Consider the following 21,603-nt stretch of genomic DNA (forward strand, 5'->3'; position numbering starts at 1 on the left):
AGCGCTGTCAAATGTTCTATTTGTGAAAGAAAAGTTAACCGGGCTCCTCACTAGCCCGAGGGGACTTGAGGAAGATAACAATGCAAAGATGTGACAGGAATATGTCATATGTAAATGCATGTCTGTGCAGTGTGCATCCCTTCATATCACTGCCTGTGGATGCACCACGTGTGTGTGCATACGGCACCTGTTCACACGTTTACCTGTGTGTATAATGCAGATTGCCAAGGTGAAGCTCGACTGCCGGCTTCAGACTGTTAGAGTGCACCGTTTGTGGTTGTTCATTTGAAGAAAAAAATTGGGGGGGACATAAGACATGGACCAGCATCATCATTCCATCAGCAATCTAGTGTTTCAAGACTGTAATATGGCTCCACCTATGGTATGCTAGCGGACACTGCAATGATTGTGGTTTCAGAGAATGTCCCACACAGATACATGAAGTAACAGAGAAAGATCATGCAAAGTAGAGTGGAAAGAAAAAGTTACCAATGACAGATACCCAGAGGTGTGATTATACATTAGTCCAAAAAGCCTGAACACACCGTGGCTCTCCAAGATGAGAGAGAGAGACGTTACAGAGGGGAATACAAGATAAAACAGACGGACAAAATAAAACTGAGAAAGACAGAGAGAACTAAAGCTAGAGAGAGAAAGACACAGAGAAAGACACAGAGAGAACTAAAGCTAGAGAGAGAAAGACACAGAGAAAGACACAGAGAGAACTAAAGCTAGAGAGAGAAAGACACAGAGAGAACTAAAGCTAGAGAGAGAGAACTAAAGCTAGAGAGGGAAAGAGAGAGAGAAAGACACAGAGAGAACTAAAGCTAGAGAGAGAACTAAAGCTAGAGAGAGAGAACTAAAGCTAGAGAGGGAAAGAGAGAGAGAAAGACACAGAGAGAACTAAAGCTAGAGAGAGAGAGAGAGAGAGAGAGAGAACTAAAGCTAGCGAGAGAGAGAGAGAGAGAGAGAGAGAGAGAGAGAGAGAGAGAACTAAAGCTAGCGAGAGAGAGAGAGAACTAAAGCTAGCGAGAGAGAGAGAGAGAGAGAGAGAGAGAGAGAGAGAGAGAGAGAGAGAGAGAGAGAACTAAAGCTAGAGAGAGAGAGAACTAAAGCTAGAGAGAGAGAGAGAGAGAGAGAACTAAAGCTAGAGAGAGAGAGAGAGAGAGAGAACTAAAGCTAGAGAGAGAGAGAGAGAGAGAACTAAAGCTAGAGAGAGAGAGAGAGAACTAAAGCTAGAGAGAGAGAGAGAGAGAACTAAAGCTAGAGAGAGAAAGAGAGAGAGAAAGACACAGAGAGACTAAAGCTAGAGAGAGAAAGACACAGAGAGAACTAAAGCTAGAGAGAGAGAACTAAAGCTAGAGAGAGAACTAAAGCTAGAGAGAGAGAGAGAGAGAGAGAGAGAACTAAAGCTAGCGAGAGAGAGAGAGAGAGAGAGAACTAAAGCTAGAGAGAGAGAGAACTAAAGCGAGAGAGAGAGAGAGAACTAAAGCTAGAGAGAGAGAGAGAGAACTAAAGCTAGAGAGAGAGAGAGAACTAAAGCTAGAGCGAGAGAGAGAGAACTAAAGCTAGAGCGAGAGAGAGAGAACTAAAGCTAGAGAGAGAGAGAGAGAACTAAAGCTAGAGAGAGAGAGAGAGAACTAAAGCTAGAGAGAGAGAGAGAGAACTAAAGCTAGAGAGAGAGAGAGAACTAAAGCTAGAGAGAGAGAGAGAACTAAAGCTAGAGAGAGAGAGAGAACTAAACTAAAGCTAGAGAGAGAGAGAGAACTAAAGCTAGAGAGAGAGAGAGAACTAAAGCTAGAGAGAGAGAGAGAACTAAAGCTAGAGAGAGAGAGAGAACTAAAGCTAGAGAGAGAGAGAGAGAGAGAGAGAGAGAGAGAGAGAGAGAGAGAGAGAGAGAGAGAGAAAGAAAGAAAGACAAAGAGAACTAAAGCTAGAGAGAGAGAGACACAGAGAGAACTAAAGCGAGAGAGAGAGAGACACAGAGAGAACTAAAGCGAGAGAGAGAGAACTAAAGCTAGAGAGAGAGAACTAAAGCTAGAGAGAGAGAGAGATAGAGATTTACTCGTAGTTTGGTCTTTTCCCTCTCCTGGGAAGATTGAAGCCTCTCTCTGTACAGTGCTTTGCTCATCTCTGTCCTGGCTGCCTCTCTCTCTCGCCGGGCCACCTTCGTTAACTCCTCCTGAACCACTGTTTGCTGCCGCTCATACCTGAGGAACACACACACACACACCAGCGTTTTGTGATCTGACACGCTGCATGAAACACACAACTGTCCATCCTACAATGGTGCCATTCTGTTTAACTGTGCCATTTACGACATCCCACAAGGGGGCAGAAAATACCACATGTGACCTGTGTAAAAAGTCTACAATAGAAGACAATTGGGTTATACTAACCTTCATAAGGGATTACTTTTCACATAACGTGTCTTTTAGTACAGGTGAAAGGAGAAAGTCAATATCAGAAAAATAAATGTCCAAACACTAGTGTTATTGTTTGGTCTGCAATGTTTTTGTTTTGGAGACGATTAAATTAACATTACGGTCATGAGACTTTTACCAGGCCTTTACAAGCCTGGTCAGAACCCCACCTCTTCTTGAGCTCCTCCTTGGTGTCAGAGTGGGCTGTCTGTGGACTGGGCTGAGGCCGGGGTTGGCGCTGCTGCTGGGTTGGCGATGGACGGGGAGAGGGAGGGGGACCTGCAAACAACATTATTCATCATAACCTTTTCTATGTACAGTGCCTTCGGAAAGTATTCAGACCCCTTGACGTTTTTCACGTTGTTACGCTACAGCCTTATTCTAAAATGGATTAACTCTTCCCCCCCCCCTCATCAATCTACACACAATACCAGTGGTGTAAAGTACTTAAGTAGTACTTTCAAGTATTTTTACTTTAAGTATTTGAGGAGTATCTGTATTTTACTTTACTATTTACACTACCGTTCAAAAGTTTGGGGTCACTTAGAAATGTCCTCGTTTTTTAAAGAAAAGTAAATGTCTATTAAAATAACATCAAATTGATCAGAAATACAGTGTAGACATTGTTAATGTTGTAAATGACTATTGTAGCTGGAAATGACTATTGTAGCAGATTTTTTATGGAATATCTACATAGGTGTACAGAGGCCCATTATCAGCAACCATCACTCCTGTGTTCCAATGGCACTTTGTGTTAGCTAATCCAAGCTGATAATTTTAAAAGGCTAATTGTTCATTAGAAAACCCTTTTGCAATTATGTTAGCACAGCTGAAAACTATTGTCTGTTCTGGTTAAAAAAAGCTATAAAAATGTCAGCTTCATTAAATAGTACCCACAAAACACCAGTCTCAACGTCAACAGTGAAGAGGGGACTCCGGGATGCTGGTCTTCTAGGCAGAGTTGCAAAGAAAAAGCCACATCTCAGACTGGCCAATAAAAATAAAAGATTAAGATGGGCAAAAGAATACAGACACTGGACAGAGAGACTCTGCCTAGAAGGCCAGCATCCCGGAGTCGCCTCTTCACTGTTTTAATTTGAATAATAATTGTGTCCTTCAAACTTTGCTTTCGTCGAAGACTCCTCCATTTGCAGCAATTACAGCCTTGCAGACCTTTGGCATTCTAGTTGTCAATTTGTTGAGGTAATCTGAAGAGATTTCACCCCATGCTTCCTGAAGCACCTCCCACAAGTTGTATTGACTTGATGGGCACTTCTTACATACCATACAGTCAAGCTGCTCCCACAACAGCTCAATAGGGTTGAGATCTGGTGACAGTGCTGGCCACTCCATTAGACAGAATACCAGCTGACTGCTTCTTCACTAAATAGTTATTGCATAGTTTGTAGGTGTGCTTTGGGTCATTGTCCTGTTGTAGAAGGAAATAGGCTCCAAATAAGCGCCGTCCACAGGGTATGGCGTGGCGTTGAAAAATGGAGTGATGGTCTTCCTTCTTCAAGATCCCTTTTACCCTGTACAAACCTCCCACTTTACCACCACCAAAGCACCCCTGGACCATCACATTGCCTCCACCATGTTTGACAGATGGGGTCAAGCACTCCTCAAGCATCTTCTCTGCATCTCACGAATGTTCTTCTTTGTGATCCGAACACATCAAACTTCGATTCGTCTGTTCATAACACTTTTTTCGAATCTTCCTCTGTCCAGTGTCTGTGTTCTTTTGCCCATCTTAATCTTTTCTTTTTATTGGCCAGTCTGAGATATGGCTTTTTCTTTGCAACTCTGCCTAGAAGTCCAGCATCCCGGAGTCGCCTCTTCACTGTTGACGTTGAGACTGGTGTTTTGCGGGTACTATTTAATTAAGCTGCCAGTTGAGGACTTGTGAGGCGTCTGTTTCTCAAACTAGACACTCTAATGTACTTGTCTCTTGCTCAGTTGTGCACCGGGGCCTACACTAGCATGTCTACACTAGCATGTCTACACTAGCATGTCTACACTAGCATACCATAGGTGGAGCCATATTACAGTCTTGAAACACTAGATTGCTGATGGAATGATGATGCTGGTCCACGTCTCACAAAGACAATTGTTGGAACCAAAGACAGATTTCCACCGATCTAATGCCCATTGCTCGTGTTTTGCACTTGATGGTTCATGCAACTGCATTTATACAAACTTTGAAAGTTCTTGAAAGTGTTCCAGATTGACTGACCTTCATGTCTTAAAGTAATGATGGACTGTCATTTCTCTTTGCTTATTTGACCTGTTCTTGCCATAATATGGACTTGGTCTTTTACCAAATAGGGCTATCTTCTGTATATCCCCCTACCTTGTTACATCACAACTGATTGGCTCAAACGCATTAGGAAGGAAATACATTCCACAAATGAACTTTTAACATGGCACATTTCCTGCAATGTAGAAAACAGTCAAAATAAAGAAAAGTCCTGGAATAAGTAGGTGTGTCCAAACTTTTGACTGATACTGTACATATACACAGTCTATATATATTTATATTCCGGACTCTGACATTGCTCGCTCTGGTATTTCTTAATTTCTAGTCATTTTACTTTTTGTATCATACATGTCAAACCAAATTTGATTTGTCGATTGCTTTGTAAACAACAGGTGTATAATAACTGTGAAATGCTTACTTACTAACAATGCAGAGACACAAATAGAAAGATAATAACAAGAGGAATAAATAAACAATGAGTAATGATAACTTGGTAATACACACCAGTACCGAGTCGATGTGCAGGGATATGAGGTAACTGAGGTAGACATGTACATATAGGTAGGGTAAAGTGACTAAGCAACAAGATAGATAATATGCAATAGCAGCAGCGTATGTTATGAGTCAAAAGATTTAGTGCAAAGGGAGTTCAATGCAGATAGTCTAGGTAGCTATTTGTATTTTTATAGTTAGATATTACCACACCACTGAAGCTAGGAACATAAGCATTTCGCTGCACCCTTCATAGCATCTGCAAATCTATGTACGAGGGCAATAAACTTTGACTTGATCACAAAAAGTAGTCAATATTGGACAATTATTTGCATATATAATGCCTTTGGAAAGTATTCAGACCTCTGACTTTTTCCACATTTTGTTAGTTACAGCTAGTAATGCACCGATATGACATTTGGCCGATACTGATATCTTCCTTGCCAAAGAAAAAAAAACTTTGCGGCCTTTTAAGCATTCTAGTACAGTTAAATAGTTAGCACACACACATGGACGCAGCGCAGTCTAAGGCACTGCATCTCAGTGCAAGAGGTTCGAATCCAGGCTGTAGCTAGTTAAATAAAGGTCACACACACACGCACGCACGCACCCCCCCCACAAAAAAGTTATTTTGTTGGCATTTACATATAATACACCAATACACTGTCCCCATTACCAGTAAAACATCGTCAAAACCTATTTCCTTCACTTACTTGCTGTGCTGTTTTGTTGTTCATTTGTTCAGTCGTTTCATTCTCAATCAGGACCTCTAAGGAACGCCGTTTGGGTATTTGTGTGTCAAAAAAGATACACGTCAAATAACACTATTTAAGTATCAAATAGGCTTGTTGACCAATCAGGACCTGAATATGACTGCACGTCACATAATTTTTTACGTAGTTATTACACATTGATTACACTATCACTCGTATTTCATATGTCACAACAATTCATCAATATGTTGCTATGATGCTGGTAAAGTTGTCTCGCGCACCTACAGTGCTAGTCATAAAAAAAAGCTAGCTCATGGATGCAAACAGTGTTCTTCCCCAAAAACATAGCAACACGACACCTGTTTCAGTAGCTATAGTTAGCTAGCTAACTATACAGCTAGGTGTCATCTAAAATAACCCTAATTTATAAGACAATTCTTATTTGATTAATGGTGGTCGGAACCATCTATGTGAAGCTAGCCACAATAAGGATTAGCCACAATAGTGAACTTTGCGGTTAGCCTTCAAAATAAAAGTATGGCAAAATTATACTATTTGTATTAATTTGCATCACTGTCAATGACATACATTTATTTTGAAACCGTAAATTCCACTACTGTGCCTAATCCTTATTGTGGCTAGCTTCACAACACATAACCCGGTCCGGTCGAGCCTCACTAGCCAGATGAAGCTAGCTGGCTGCTTATAATGTTAGCTTTGGGCAACAGATAGCTAGCTATTTATTTTAATGAACTGAAGTTCTATTTCAAAAGGCAAACAAATGGCAACCTAGCTAATACTTACTCACAAGGATTCCTAAATCATTGCTCAGAATAATGAAAATAACTGCAGTTTCTACTGGTCATTGTTTTCAGGCTGGTTGTATTGGTGCTAGCAAGGTACCAAGCTAAAGCTAGCTACCCCAGAAGCTGCGGTCAAACAAATGATGCTTTATTACCAACGCGATAATGTACACACATCCTTCGTGGCCGATGTTTGCAGACTTTCTTGTACAGCTTTGACAGTGCTACTGTATCTTTTTTGACACAAAGACCCAAACGGCGTTCCATATGCATGTATGACATTTGAAAAATAGCGCACTTGGTAGTGTGTATCGGTGCTCGACCAGTCGGCGAAAGCCAACATCACCCATGACAGAGAATGGTTGATTGTCAAGGGCAATGAATTCCATTATCTTGGCTTGAATGGATTTCGCCTTTGAGTTGTCTCGCTGCAATTTTCTTACTCTTTCAAATGACTGCTCGACTTGTTGACTGCTCGATCCACACAGCCGACATTGTGGGCTAGGTTAGGAATGCTGTGTTGCACAACATTTTACGTGGAATCATTACGTCATGTACCTACGTTATATAGGTATGCACCGTTGCTTTGACATCGTTGTTAAACTAGACATTGGGCCGATACCGTTGTTGGCATTTTTAGCTAATATCGGCTGATTCCGATATGTTCACCAATATTTTGTGCATCCCTAGTTACAGCCTTATTCTAAAATAGATTTTAAAATATATATATCCTCAGCAATCTACACACAAGAACACACCATACTGACAAAGTGAAAAAGTTTTTTTGAAATGTTGCATAAGTATTCAGACCCTTTGAAAGTGCATGTCAGAGCAAAAACCAAGCCATGAGGTTGAAGAAATTGTCCGTAGAGCTCCGAGACAGGATTGTGTCTCAGTACAGATCTGGGAAAGGGTTCCAAAATATGTCTGCAGCATTGAAGGTCCCCAAGAACACAATGGCCTCCATCATTATTAAATGGAAGAAGTTTGGAACCTTCCTAGAGCTGGCCGCCCCAGCCAAACTGAGCAAATCGGGGCAGAAGGGCCTTGGTCAGGGAGGTGACCAAGAACCCGATGGTCACTCTGACAGAGCTCCAGAGTTCCTCTGTGGAGATGGGAGAACCATCCAGAAGGACAACCATCTCTGCAGCACTACACCAATCAGGCCTTTATGGTAGAGTGGCCAGACAGAAGTCATTCCTCCGTAAAAGGCACATGACAGCCCGCTTAGAGTTTGCCAAAAAGCACCTGAAGACTCTCAGGCCATGAGAAACAAGATTCTCTGGTCTGATGAAACCAAGATTGAACTCTTTGGCCTGAAAGCGTCATGTCTGGAGAAAACCTGGCACCATCCCTACGGTGAAGCATGGTGGTGGCAGTATCATGCTGTGGGGATGTTTTCAACAGCAGGGACTGGATGAACGGAGCAAAGTACAGAGAGATCCTTGATAAAAAAACCTGCTCTAGAGCTGGGGCGAAGGTTCACCTTCCAACAGGACAACAACCCTAAGCAAACAGCCAAGAAAATACAGGAGTGGCTTCGGGGCAAGTCTGAATGTCCTTGAGTGGCCCAGCCAGTGCTCAGACTTGAACCTGATCAAACATCTCTGGAAAGACCTGAAAATAGCTGTGCAGCAACGCTCCCCATCCAACCTGACAGAGCTTGAGAGGATCTGCAAAGAACTACAGGTGTGCCAAGCTTGTGGCATCCTACCCAAGAAGACTTAATTCTGTAAATCAATGCCAAAGGTGCCTCAACAAGGTACTGAGTAAAGGGTCAGAATACTTATGGAAATGTGATATTTATATTTTTGATTTTTAAGAAATTAGCAAACATTTCTCTAAACATGTTTTTGCTTTGCCATTATGGGGTATTGTGTGTAGATTGATGAGGGGGGGAAAACAATTTAAATCAATGTTAGAATAAGGCTGTAACGTAACAAAATGTGGAAAAAGTCAAGGGGTCTGAATACTTTCCAAAGTCACTGTATGTCCTTGGTGTATTATTGTGACCAGTCACCTACTCTGGTCGATGTGGCTGTACATTCAGGTCTCAAAACCCACTTACTTATGTGAAACAGATTTATCATCAGCTATTACATTTTTTCTGTTATGTTGGGTCATAAAGAGTTGAGCAGGATTGAAACGTGGAGGTGGTAAATTAGCTTACTTTCTTTCTTGGGGCTGGTGGGTGGAGGTGGTTTGAGGTCTGCTGTTTGGTTGGCAGGACCTGCTCCCCTCATCCTCTGGAGAACATCCTCTGACAGCTGAACACAACAGTGACGAGAGGGAAGATTAGCATTAAGGCTAACATATCCCTGAAAACCCTTGAGATTATTTTGTCATTTTTCAATAACCTCTTTATTTACAATTTATAAAAGGATTCGTTGAGGGTTTATCCATAGTTGTACGTCACATAATTTGTGTGTTAGCCTATAAAGGTCACTGTTCATTACTGATTTATAAACACTCGACAAGCTACTCTTAAAGCCTTTATATGCCATAATCAAACTCTATTCACTAGTTGACAATGATAATGTGTTGATATAATTTCAGAGAAACTGATCAATAGCAAGAAGATACTTTTACAAGGCAACGTCTATTCTAGACTAAACTCCCCGTAGGGCAGACAGCAGGTGCAAAGGTTCAACAGTCTGCAACGAGTGTGTGTTGAGTCATTCCATGTCATTTCAGCAAGCTATGACACCCACCATCACAGATTATTCTGAAATCGTTCAGTTAGAGAGGTAAAATTGGCATTCCTGAAACATTATTTTGTTGAACTTCTATTTGATCTCTGAGAAATTAAGATAATTGATTGCATCCAAATTGCCCATTTTAATTTATAGGATTCTGATGATACTAAATATAGTACCCAACATCTGATTTGGACGAAAATTCTTCCTACCAAAACGTAAGACATGAGGAATCACAAAAAAAATGTAAAGCCACCCACGGACCAATCGCACCCGAACAACCTGTATACAGTATCAGTTCTCTATGTCTGACAAGTGTATGAAGCTGTGGCTTGGAGAATTCCTTCTTCATACCATCTAATGTACACTACCGTTCAAAGGTTTGGGGTCACTTAGAAATGTCCTTGTTTTTAAAATAACATAAAATTGATCAGAAATACAGTGTAGACATTGTTAATGTTGTAAATGACTATTGTAGCTGGAAACGGCAGATTTTTTTATGAAATATCTACATAGGCGTACAGAGGTCCATTATCAGCAACCATCACTCCTGTGTTCCAATGGCATGCTGTGTTAGCTAATCCAAGTTTATCATTTAAAAAAGGCTAATTGATCATTAGAAAACCCTTTTGCAATTATGTTAGCACAGCTGAAAACTGTTGTCTGTCCTGATTAAAGAAGCAATAAAACTGGCCTTCTTTAGACTAGTTGAGTATCTGGAGCATCAGCATTTGTGGGTTTCAAGTACAGGCTCAAAATGGGCAGAAACAAAGAAATTCCTTCTGAAACTCATCAGTCTATTCTTGTTCTGAGAAAAGAAGGCTATTCCATACGAGAAATTGCCAAGAAACTGAAGATCTCATACAACGCTGTGTACTACTCCCTTCACAGAACAGCACAAACTGGTTCTAACCAGAATAGAAAGAGGAGTGGGAAGAACCGGTGCACAACTGAGCAAAAGGAAAAGTACATTAGAGTATCTAGTCTGAGAAACAGACGCCTCACAAGTCCTCAACTGGCAGCTTTATTCAATAATACCCGCAAAACACCAGTCTCAACGTCAACAGTGCGTCACGCCCTGGTCTTAGTATTTTGTGTTTTCTTTATTATTTTGGTCAGGCCAGGGTGTGACATGGGTTAATTATGTGGTGTGTTTTGTCTTGGGGTTTTGTAGGTATTGGGATTGTGGTATAGTGGGGTTGTCTAGAAAAGTCTATGGTTGCCTGAAGTGGTTCTCAATCAGAGGCAGGTGTTTATCGTTGTCTCTGATTGGGAACCATATTTAGGCAGCCATATTCTTTGAGTGTTTCGTAGGTGATTGTTCCTGTCTCTGTGTTTGTTTGCACCAGATAGGCTGTTTAGGTTCACGTTACGTTTCTTGTTTTGTATTGTTCATGTTTATTCTTTTATTAAACATGTATCAAAATAACCACGCTGCATTTTGGTCCTCCTCTCCTTCACCGGAAGAAAACCTTAACACAGTGAAGAGGCGACTCTGGGATGCTGGCCTTCTAGGCAGAGTTCCTCTGTCCAGTGTCTGTGTTCTTTAGCCCATCTTAATCTTTTATTGGCCAGTCTGAGATATGGCTTTTTCTTTGCAACTCTGCCTAGAATGCCAGCATCCTGGAGTCACCTCTTCACTGTTGACTTTGAGACTGGTGTTTATCGGATCAGGACACACAGGTTGAAATATCAAAATGAACTCTGAACCAACTATATTAATTTGGGGACAGGTTGAAAAGCATTTCAATATTTATGGCAATTTAGCTAGCTAATTTGTCCTGGGATATAAACATTGGGTTCTTATTTTACCAGAAATACACAAGGTCCTCTACTCATGCTAGATAGCTAGCTTGAGCTTGCTAGCTAATTTGTCATTGGATATAAACATTGGTTGTTATTTTACCTGAAATTGCCTTTTTTCTTGGAATTTTGACCCATTTTGAGTCACACAAGTGTGTGTCCTCTACTCCGAGAATAAATACACAGATAAAAGGGGACGTTTACAGTTAGTTTGTTTCTAGAAATCTCTCTTCTGTCAGTTTTCTGTTGACTTTATATGGCGGTTGGCAACCAACTGTTAAGGTGCATTATCATCACCACCAACTGGACTGGAGCGTGGACCTCAGTTCATCTTTCAATCACCCATGTGGGTATATGCTTCTAAAAATCAATGGGATGGGAGAAGCAGGACTTTCAGCGCGTCAAGCATACATTTTTTTAACCAAAACTATTTTAGAGCCTGACTACGCACCCACTCGTTGATGCGCGCGAGCAGTCTGGATGTAATCATTAAATAACATACATGTCTAAATGTATTTTTGCCACGATCGCGTTACATTGTGACCAGACCGCACTCACGCGGGCGTCATCGCACACATGTTGATTTTGTCCACCCACACCAGACACGATCAGGACATGCAGGTTGAAAAATCTAAATGAACTCTGAACCAACTATATTAATTTGGGGATAGGTTAAAAAGCATAGTAGTGCGTATGGCCCAGTACATCGCTGGGGCTAAGCTGCCTGCCATCCAGGACCTCTATACCAGGCGGTGTCAGAGGAAGGCCCTAAAAATGGTCAAAGACCCCAGCCACCCCAGTCAAATCAAATCCAATTTTATTTGTCACATACACATGGTTAGCAGATGTCAATGCGAGTGTAGCGAAATGCTTGTGCTTCTAGTTCCGACAATGCAGTAATAACCAACGAGTAATCTAACCTAACAATTTCACAATAACTACCTTATACACACAAGTGTAAAGGGATGAAGAATATGTACATGAAAATATATGAATGAGTGATGGTACAGAACGGCATAGGCAAGATGCAGTAGATGGTATCGAGTACAGTATAGACATGTGAAATGAGTAATGTAGGGTATGTAAACATATAAAAGTGGCATTGTTTAAAGTGGCTAGTGATACATGTATTACATAAAGATGGCAAGATGCAGTAGATGGTATAGAGTACAGTATATACATATGAGATGAGTAATGTAGGGTATGTAAACATTATATTAAGTGGCATTGTTTAAAGTGGCTAGTGATACATTTTTTACATCAATTTTTCCATTATTAAAGTGGCTGGAGTTGAGTCAGTATGTTGGCAGCAGCCACTCAATGTTAGTGGTGGCTGTTTAACAGTCTGATGGCCTTGAGATAGAAGCTGTTTTTCAGTCTCTCGGTCCCATTACCACTACCAGTCCAGTGGTAATGCACCTTAAAGTTGGTTGGCAACTGCCATATAAATTCTAAAGAAGAAGCCTGAAGGGGGAGAGATTATTAGAAACAAACTTGGTTTACTATTTTATCTGTGGATTAACTGTCGGAGTAGAGGACCTTGTGCATTTCCGGTAGAATAACAACCCAATGTTTATATCCCAGGACACATTAGCTAGCGAAATTGTCATACATGTTTAAATTATTTATAACCTGTCCCCAAATTAATATAGTTGGTTCAGAGTTCGTTTTGATATTTCAACCTGCGTGTCCTGATCGCGTCTGGACAAGAGCAACCTTCGCGCGAGTGGTCTGGTCAGCATGATCCTGCCTGCCTGTCTGGCTAGTCACTAGCTGGCTACCATACCCAATCGGCTTATAGTGTAAACCACTAGAACAGTAGGCCTCGAGATTATGTCTAGTTAGCTAACATGCATTGCTGTGATGACAGGTTTCTTATCCTGCATACACCCGCCTAAATGGCTCATTTTATATGACCACGTATGTCCTAGCTAGCTAACGTTATTAACCTCGCCCAGTTCATACGAGGTGACAGAAATAGGGGCATCGCTGCGCTAGTCTGGCAGCATCACTCACTACATGTAGCTAGCATCCTTTCACAGCCATTGGACCGAATACTATTGTACCAGTTAGACAAAAAGCTATTGAATTGAAACATTCGTCTCACGCTGGTGACACATTTGAACACCACCTTGCTAACGTTAGTGTAACTAGCTAGCTAGCTAGATATAATTATGACAGCAACCAAGAATGTTACCTTTACTCCACGAAGAACCCGTACTCTGTCCTCATCATCCACTCCAAAAGACACTTTCCTGGTCGCACTTTGACCAGATCCCATCTCTATCGTCCAAATATTCTTCCAAATGGTAGAAAAGGGTGTTCACTTCCCCACTGTGTTGACAGCTATTTTTGACAGATTGAATCTCTATACGAGAACGAATCATACGAATTTGAATATAAATGGATGGGTTTGTATTCTCGTACGCCATAGGACGATTATGTGATGTGATCCAATGGAATTTGTGGACGTTCGAGGTGCTACCGAAAGGTTAAGGGGAAATGTAGTTTAATTTGTTTTAATGCGATTTTCGACGTCATATGTCAGTAGAGGGCACTGTGCACAAAGTTTTGCAAAATGAATGTAAACTTGTGTCCGAATTTTGGGAAAACCTTGCAAAGTACTTATTTACCATTATGAACACTGCCTATCATTTTAACATAAAATATATAATATGTTAATATTGCAATGATAACAAAACCACTGAAATGAATGTAATTTTTTAAATTCTTGTTGCCAAATACTTTATACACAAACAAAAATGTCAAAATTCTATACCAAAATTACCAATGTTTCTGATTGAATTGAATTATCTTATTAAAACACTAACCCTAGTGAATAACAAAAAGAATAACATCTTCATGAATCATTATAATAAGATATTTTCAGAGTGAATATAATTGTTTCTTTTTTGTATTTTATTTTTATTGATATGTTTTGTATGTTTGAGCATTGTTAATACCTGGTTTGGTTTGCCAGACATGTTGATGTAGCAATGTAAGTTGATTTTTGTATTATGAATAAAATACATTTATAAAAAAAAAATATATATATATATATATATATATATATATTTGTTTGCAAAATACGCAGGCCATGAGCTATCAGAACCAATATGTGTTTTGTTGGGCAAGATAGATTGGAAGACAGAAACCAGTGTGTGTACCTACTTAATAATTTTCTATTTATTTAACCTTCATTTTATCAGGGAGTCATTCTGAGACCAATGTATTTTTTATAGATGAGCCCTAAGTTACATAAATGACAGAAAATACACATGAAAATATAAATACAAAATGCAAGCAGAAAGAAAAATATGGTCATAAAAAACAAACACATTAATCAGCATTAAGGTCCTCAGTCAGCTTTCTGAATTGGCCCAGACAAACAAACACATTAATCAGCATTAAGGTCCTCAGTCAGCTTTCTGAATTGGCCCAGACAAACAAACACATTAATCAGCATTAAGGTCCTCAGTCAGCTTTCTGAATTGGCCCAGACAAACAAACACATTAATCAGCATTAAGGTCCTCAGTCAGCTTTCTGAATTGGCCCAGACAAACAAACAAAAAACAGAACAAAAAATGTAAGAACATTTTGAAGATTGTTCCACAAATAAGGTGCGAGAAAACTAAAAGCTGATTTCCTAACTCAGTAGAGACAAAAACTAATTTCCAGAGTTAGCCATCCCTGAGACAGGGTGTGGTGATTTGTACGGTACAGTGGGACTTTTTGTAAAAGGGCATTCATAAGGATGAATGTCTGTTTTGCTTTTCTGAAATCAACAGTGTACATTGAGGCAAACATAGGTTAACAATCAAATGTGATTATTGGTAGTTTTAGTACATTGTAGCCTTAGGACAAACACCATCATGTCCCTTTAAGAGATTATTTTTGCCTGCCAGGTTCTTTAGTGTGAGAAATGTATCGTGAACAAAAATATAAACGCAACATATAAATGCAACATTCAAAGATTTTGCTGAGTTACAGTTTATATAAGGAAATCAGTCTATTGAAATAAATTCAGTATTTCACATGACTTGGCAGGGGCGCAGCCATGGGTGGGCCCTGGAGGACATAGGCCAGCCAACTTGGGAGCCAAGAAGACCCCATTGGGGAGCCAGGCCCAGCTAATCCAAATGAGATTTTCTCCACAAAAGGGCTTTATTACAGACAGAAATACACCTCCGTAGATTATTCATATGGCACACCTGTCAGATGGATGGATGGATTATCTTGACAAAGGATACAATCTTCACTAACAGGGATGTAGACAGCCATGTGTGGGCCCGGGAGGACATAGGCCAGCCCACTTGGGAGCCAAGAAAAGCCCACTGGGGAGCCAGGCCCAACTAATCAGAATGAGATTTTCTCGACAAAAGGGCTTTATTATAGACAGAAATACTCCTCCGTAGATTCTTCATATGCCACACTTGTCAGATGGATGGCTTATCTTGACAAAGGATACAATGCTCACTAACAGGGATGTAAACAAATTTGCGCACAACATTTTAGAGAAGTAAGGTTTTTGTGCATATGGAACTATTTTATTTCAGGTCATGAAACATGGGACCAACACTTTACATGTTGTGTTTATATTTGTGTTCGAATCAAATCTTATTTGTCACATGCGCGGAATACAACAGGTGTAGACCTTACCGTGAAATGCTTACTTATAAATCCGTAACCAACAATGCAGTTCAAGAAATAGAGTTGAGAAAATATTTACGAAATCAAATAAAAGCTAACACAATACAATAACAATAATGAGGCTATATAGAGGGGGTACCGGTACCGAGTCAATATGCAGGGGTACAGGTTAGTCCAGGTCATTTGTACATGTGGGTAGGGGTAAAGGGACTATGCATAGATAATAAACAGCAGTGTAAAAACAAAGAGGGGGGTCAATGTAAATAGTTCGGGTGGCCATTTGATTAATTGTTCAGCAGTCTTATGACTTGGGGGTAGAAGCTGTTAAGGAGCCTTTTGGTCCTAGACTTGGCGGTCCGGTACTGCTTGCTGTGCGTTAGCAGAGAGAATAGTCTATGACTTTAGTGACTGGAGTCTTTGACAATGTCCAATGTATTTATGTTGGTTTGTCAAGGTCGCTTGGTTGTTCTAATTGAAGATGGGTACAGCATGTGTTAAACTGTTTTCACCTTTCAGAGTGGGGCCTCATGGGATGTTATTCTTGGAAAGCTTTGCTAGAGTCATCTCTTTCACACCCTCTGTCCTACTAAGTTACTGACTTCAACATTTGAACTGTGGACATACATCATTTTGCTCATTTAAATTATACAGGTTAAATCTTCTGAAGCCTTGGAAATCTCTTCATAAAAGTTCCACTTAAGTTGTTTTTTGGGGTATCTGTACTTTTTACTTTTACTCCACTAGATTCTTAAGGAAAATATGTACATTTTACTGCCATACATTTTCCCTCACATCCAAAACTACTCATTACATTTCAAATGCTGAGGCAGGACAGCAATATGGTCCAATTCACGCACCTATCAATATAACGCATTGTCATTCCTACTGCCCCTGATCTGGCGAACTCACTAAACACAAATACTGAGTTTGTAAATTATGTCTGAGTGTGCCCCTGTGCCGTCTGGTTTGCTTAATATAAGACATTTGATGTATAGCATTTACTTTTACTTTTTACTTTTACTCAAGTATGACAACTGAAGACTTTTCCCACCACTGTACATGAGATACATTTGGACTTTCTCAAGTAGTATTTTACTGTGTGACTTTCCCTTTGACTTAAGACATTTTCTATTGATGTACTTTATCTTTACTTTTACTCAAGTATGACATCTGTTTTCCACCACTGTGTATTTGTCAGATAAACATTGTGCCTCCCCTGAAGATCAAGTCTTTTACTCAAGTATGACATCTGTTTTCCACCACTGTGTATTTGTCAGATAAACATTGTGTCTCCCCTGAAGATCAAGTATTTTACTCAAGTATGACATCTGTTTTCCACCACTGTGTATTTGTCAGATAAACATTGTGTCTCCCCTGAAGATCAAGTCTTTTACTCAAGTATGACATCTGTTTTCCACCACTGTGTATTTGTCAGATAAACATTGTGTCTCCCCTGAAGATCAAGTCTTTCCACAACAACCACTTTGATTCACAAAGTACAGTATCATTGCCTTATAGCTGTTTATTGTGTATGAATCCAAAGTGAACTGATTTTCAAATACAATTACAAATCACACATGTTCGTTTCATATTGTCCCTGAAACAAATACAAATATAAAGTATCCAATATTCACATGTACTGTAGGCCTGGCCTACTATAGTACATTGATGAATAAGTATCAACTCTAAAACAACTCAATGTAAAACCACCAAGACGTATGGTCTGAATGAAACAATGCAACACTCATCAAATACAGTCACGTCTCTTTACAAAATAATGAAATTACATTCCTTTAGTTACGAATAGCAATACATATCTGTACTTACTACGTCTAATCATGTATGTAATGTATGTATGAAACAGCAATATAAGGACCTGCCTGAACTACATTTGAATTCAGATTCTACTGTATATTTTAAGAGGCAATTACATTCTGTTTCATTAGAATTGACTCACGTTTGGTGATATGATCCATTCCTAGAATAATTTACAGATATTGATTGGGTTAGTTAGTAACAAAGGCACTTCAAGGTTAATAGATGGACATACAGGGAAGCTGAGGTGTCACACTCCATTCTGGAGGGTGATCCAGGACTGTGCTGTGGTGGAGTGGATGCTGAACGCAGGGTACACAGGTTCTCTGAACACAGCCCTGAACGTGTGCAGGTGCTCCCGACAGCCCTTGGTGCTGTGAAAGATCAGTGTGCCCCCCTCATAGTCCAGTGCCACCTCCACCCTCAGCGGCTGATTGGTCTTTTCAACCAGCGCCATGTTTGAGGAGGCATGGCACGCCGTCAGCTTCTTGTTCTTCCACTGCAGACGCCAGGAGACTGGGTTGTGGCCCAGCCGGCTGTGGTCACCCCTCCTGGGCACGCTCTTGTAGCACAAGCCCACTGACCACATGCTCTGGTCGCCCACCTCCACCACCCAGATGTGCTCCCCACTTGTGAAGCTCTGGGAGCAGAGGACCTGGGGCGCGGTACTGAACCTCTCTGGGTTATCAGTGGAGGCCTGCTTGGTGCCAATGTACTTGACTGTCCGCAGGTCGTTGGAGAGCAGCAGGCTGGGGTGCGCTGTGGTGTTGTTGAAGGTCAACTCCAGAGGGTTGAGCTGGACATTGAGGGTCTGGAGGAGCTGCCCCATCTCTGCCCTGAAGTCATTCATCCTCAGGCTGGCTTGAAGCCGCTTGGTGTTGAGAGGCTCTTTGGAGAGCACTCTGGCCACAGTGCCTGTCACCACTTCCGTGAGCTGGGATTCGATCAGCAGGAACCTGTGGATGAACAGACGCTTATCAGTCACTGAGAGGACCTCGGCAGAGCTCTGGTTGGCCTCCATCAGCTCCTTCTGCTGTTCCTCTAGGAGCCCCAGGCCACTCTGCCAGATCTTCCTTTGATGGCCTCTCTCCTCCTCCAGCAGCAGGCTCATCCTGTCCCTGTACCTGCTCACCAGACCAGCCATGCTGTCCATCAGGGCCACAGCAGTAGACATCAGCTTGTCCCCCACAGCATCAGAGGTGCCCTGGTCCTCAGCAGCCCTCTGCAGCAGGGTCTCGGTCAGCTGCAGCCTGTTGGCCACTTCCTTGCTCCGGCTCTCTAGGACCCGCCTCATCTCCTCCTCAGCCACCTCGATAGTCAGGACATCGTGATTCTGGTGGGTGCCCTTGATGAAGCAGGAGGCGCAGAGGAAGGTCATGTCGCTGACACAGAAGTACTCCAGCAGGCGTCCATGGATAGCACAGCTCCTCAGGCCCAGCTTAGTCTGGGGCTCCACCAGGTCATGGCTCCTGAAGGATTCCCTCTCAGTGTGGCGCTGCAGGTGCCTGACACACAGGGACATTTCACACTTTAGACAGGTCTTGATGGCCAACGTCTCTGTGTCCAGGCAGTGGTCACAGTGTACCTCCAGCGGCTCTCTCCCAAGGTTCTCCACTAGCGCAATGGCCCTGTAGCCTTCTATGATGCCGCAGAGCTTGAAGTTCTTGTGCAGTGTCTCTGTACCACTGTACTCTTCTCTGCACTCAGGGCAGCGAGGCAGGCTCTTCTCTCCACTGCTGGCGTCTGTAGCGTTAATGCAGGCAAGGCAGTAGTTATGGCCACAGGGCAGATAGACCGGATTTGTGTAGAGCTCTAGGCAGATAGGGCAGCTGAGCTCATGTTCTAACAGCTTCTCTGCTTTAGACAGAGGCATGGTCCTTCCTTGTTCACTCTGATTCTCCACACTGGCCTCAGAGCATACTGAAGAGACAAAGGGAATGAGAGCAAGACAAGGAAGTGAGCAATGATATTTACTGGCAACCAAAGTCGTAACGTATGCTGAATAGCATTCCTAGAAGTGAAACTGCCAAGACTCCTGCCATCCTTGACAGTAAGTCGACAGAACAAATAATAACGTCATTCTTAAAATATGTTCTGAATCCACTAATCAAAAGTATTTAAACGAACAAAAATAATCTCTTACCTGAGGAAAGAAATTAGGATCTGGTGAAGAGTTGTACACGAATGGTTGCTTGGGTTATAGGAAACTGCCATGTAAGATGGATGAACTCAGTATTGTACATACAAACATGTCCCCCATATTACCGTGTTTACTGTAAACACTTCACTTTAAATTACAATTCCACTGTCTTCCAATTTGTGTTTTGTTTTGTGTTTTTACCGAAGTGGTGGAAAATTACAAGTTTTAAGCCAGGTCAACAGCGGATAAGAAGAGGTCTCTATTTTTTTGGTTTAGTTTATTTAGGACAACTAAAAACAAGCAAACACAGAATTCAATGCAGGCTTAAAGTCCTACTTCAGTCTCCTTTTCAGCTCATTTATCATGTGATTTAATTAACAAAAGGCACATCTCTATCGCTCCTTTATTGTTCCTCAAGCAAGGGGGGGGGGGGATGACATCAGAAGGCACCATCAGACCAACTCCTTGAATGGCCTACTCAGACCAACTCCTTGAATGGCCTACTCAGACCAACTCCGTGAATGGCCTACTCAGACCAACTCCGTGAATGGCCTACTCAGACCAACTCCGTGAATGGCCTACTCAGACCAACTCCGTGAATGGCCTACTCAGACCAACTCCGTGAATGGCCTACTCAGACCAACTCAGTGAATGGCCTACTGAGACCAACTCCGTGAATGGCCTACTCAGACCAACTCCGTGAATGGCCTACTCAGACCAACTCCGTGAATGGCCTACTGAGACCAACTCCGTGAATGGCCTACTCAGACCAACTCCGTGAATGGCCTACTCAGACCAACTCCGTGAATGGCCTACTCAGACCAACTCCGTGAATGGCCTACTCAGACCAACTCCGTGAATGGCCTACTGAGACCAACTCCGTGAATGGCCTACTCAGACCAACTCCATGAATGGCCTACTCAGACCAACTCCGTGAATGGCCTACTCAGACCAACTCAGTGAAAAACACTATTTTGCTCAAAACACATATTTTTACCCGTAAGTGTTTGTACATGTTTGTATTTATACGTGGGGTATTGTTTTTCAACAGGATTATTATTTTTTTAAATGCTGGAATGTGTCTTCCAGGACAAAACAGGGGAAGTCAAAAAAGCTCCAAAAGTCCAGCAGGGGCTTGCCAGGTGGCCCTCCTGTGATCATACAGCATGACTAAAACATATGGCCTAGATAACAAACAACAGACAGAGCAGAGTTGGGACATTGTCTTACATTAGATCGTGCGACGATTCCGCCTGCACTGATTGAGAGACGAGCGTTGCGTAGGAGTGACGCCACCTGTCGGAAGACAACAGGGTTCGGGTCAATTCTATTTCAATTCTAGTCAATTCAGAAAGTTAACCAAATTCCAAGAATTTGAAGAATTTCAGTGTACTTCCTGAATTGACAGGAATGTAACAGGAATTGAACCCAACCATATATCATGGAATATTGCAGATTAAAATCTAAATTCAACCTTTAAAGTGTTATGTAACGCTAAATAATAAACATACTGTAGTTTTCATGCAATTAATTGTATCTTGGATGTTGACATTTAACTTGTATTTATTCAGGAGAACCCATTGAGACCAGGGTCTCATTTACAATGGTGACCCGAGGACAATAATACAACACATTCAAAATAAAGTAAACTACAAATTACAGAATCAACACTTACAACTTCAAACACCACAAGTACAATTATTTACATTCAATCCAAACAGTTGTGACTCTCATTAAATTCATTCAACATTAAAGTATTAAACTGGCCAAGAGGCACCAGAGTGTCAAGATGTAGGGAGTTTGGTAGGCT

At 41.5% G+C, this 21,603-nt stretch overlaps 2 protein-coding genes across 3 annotated transcripts in view; both read right to left on the minus strand.

The window, feature by feature from the left end:
* Window positions 1-13,629, minus strand: part of chchd6a (coiled-coil-helix-coiled-coil-helix domain containing 6a) — a 62,666-nt gene extending 49,037 nt beyond the window's left edge. Inside the window, exons 1-4 of one of the 2 annotated variants that reach the window (XM_020506538.2) lie at window positions 13,385-13,629; window positions 8,859-8,955; window positions 2,594-2,702; window positions 2,066-2,210 (exon numbers count right to left, since the gene is read on the minus strand). In XM_020506538.2, the coding sequence (XP_020362127.1) occupies window positions 2,066-2,210; window positions 2,594-2,702; window positions 8,859-8,955; window positions 13,385-13,468 (435 nt within the window). In that variant the 5' untranslated portion in view covers window positions 13,469-13,629. The remainder of the gene's footprint in view (window positions 1-2,065; window positions 2,211-2,593; window positions 2,703-8,858; window positions 8,956-13,384) is intronic. The other variant, XM_020506539.2, reaches the window with a different exon arrangement.
* Window positions 13,630-17,345: 3,716 nt separating this feature from the next.
* LOC109908689 (E3 ubiquitin/ISG15 ligase TRIM25-like) lies at window positions 17,346-19,862 on the minus strand. Its single transcript, XM_020507340.2, has 2 exons — window positions 19,797-19,862; window positions 17,346-19,573 (listed from the first exon to the last, which is right to left on the minus strand). The coding sequence occupies exon 2, from the start codon at window positions 19,524-19,526 to the stop codon at window positions 17,904-17,906; it is 1,623 nt and encodes a 540-aa protein (XP_020362929.1). The 5' UTR covers window positions 19,527-19,573; window positions 19,797-19,862; the 3' UTR covers window positions 17,346-17,903.
* Window positions 19,863-21,603: the final 1,741 nt, after the last annotated feature.

The sequence above is a fragment of the Oncorhynchus kisutch genome, linkage group LG17 (assembly GCF_002021735.2).
Source record: "Oncorhynchus kisutch isolate 150728-3 linkage group LG17, Okis_V2, whole genome shotgun sequence".
Lineage (NCBI taxonomy): Eukaryota > Metazoa > Chordata > Actinopteri > Salmoniformes > Salmonidae > Oncorhynchus > Oncorhynchus kisutch.

Excerpts from the sequence above, each read along its gene's own strand:
- LOC109908689 (XM_020507340.2), bottom strand. The coding sequence starts at position 19,526 with ATGCCTCTGTCTAAAGCAGAGAAGCTGTTAGAACATGAGCTCAGCTGC.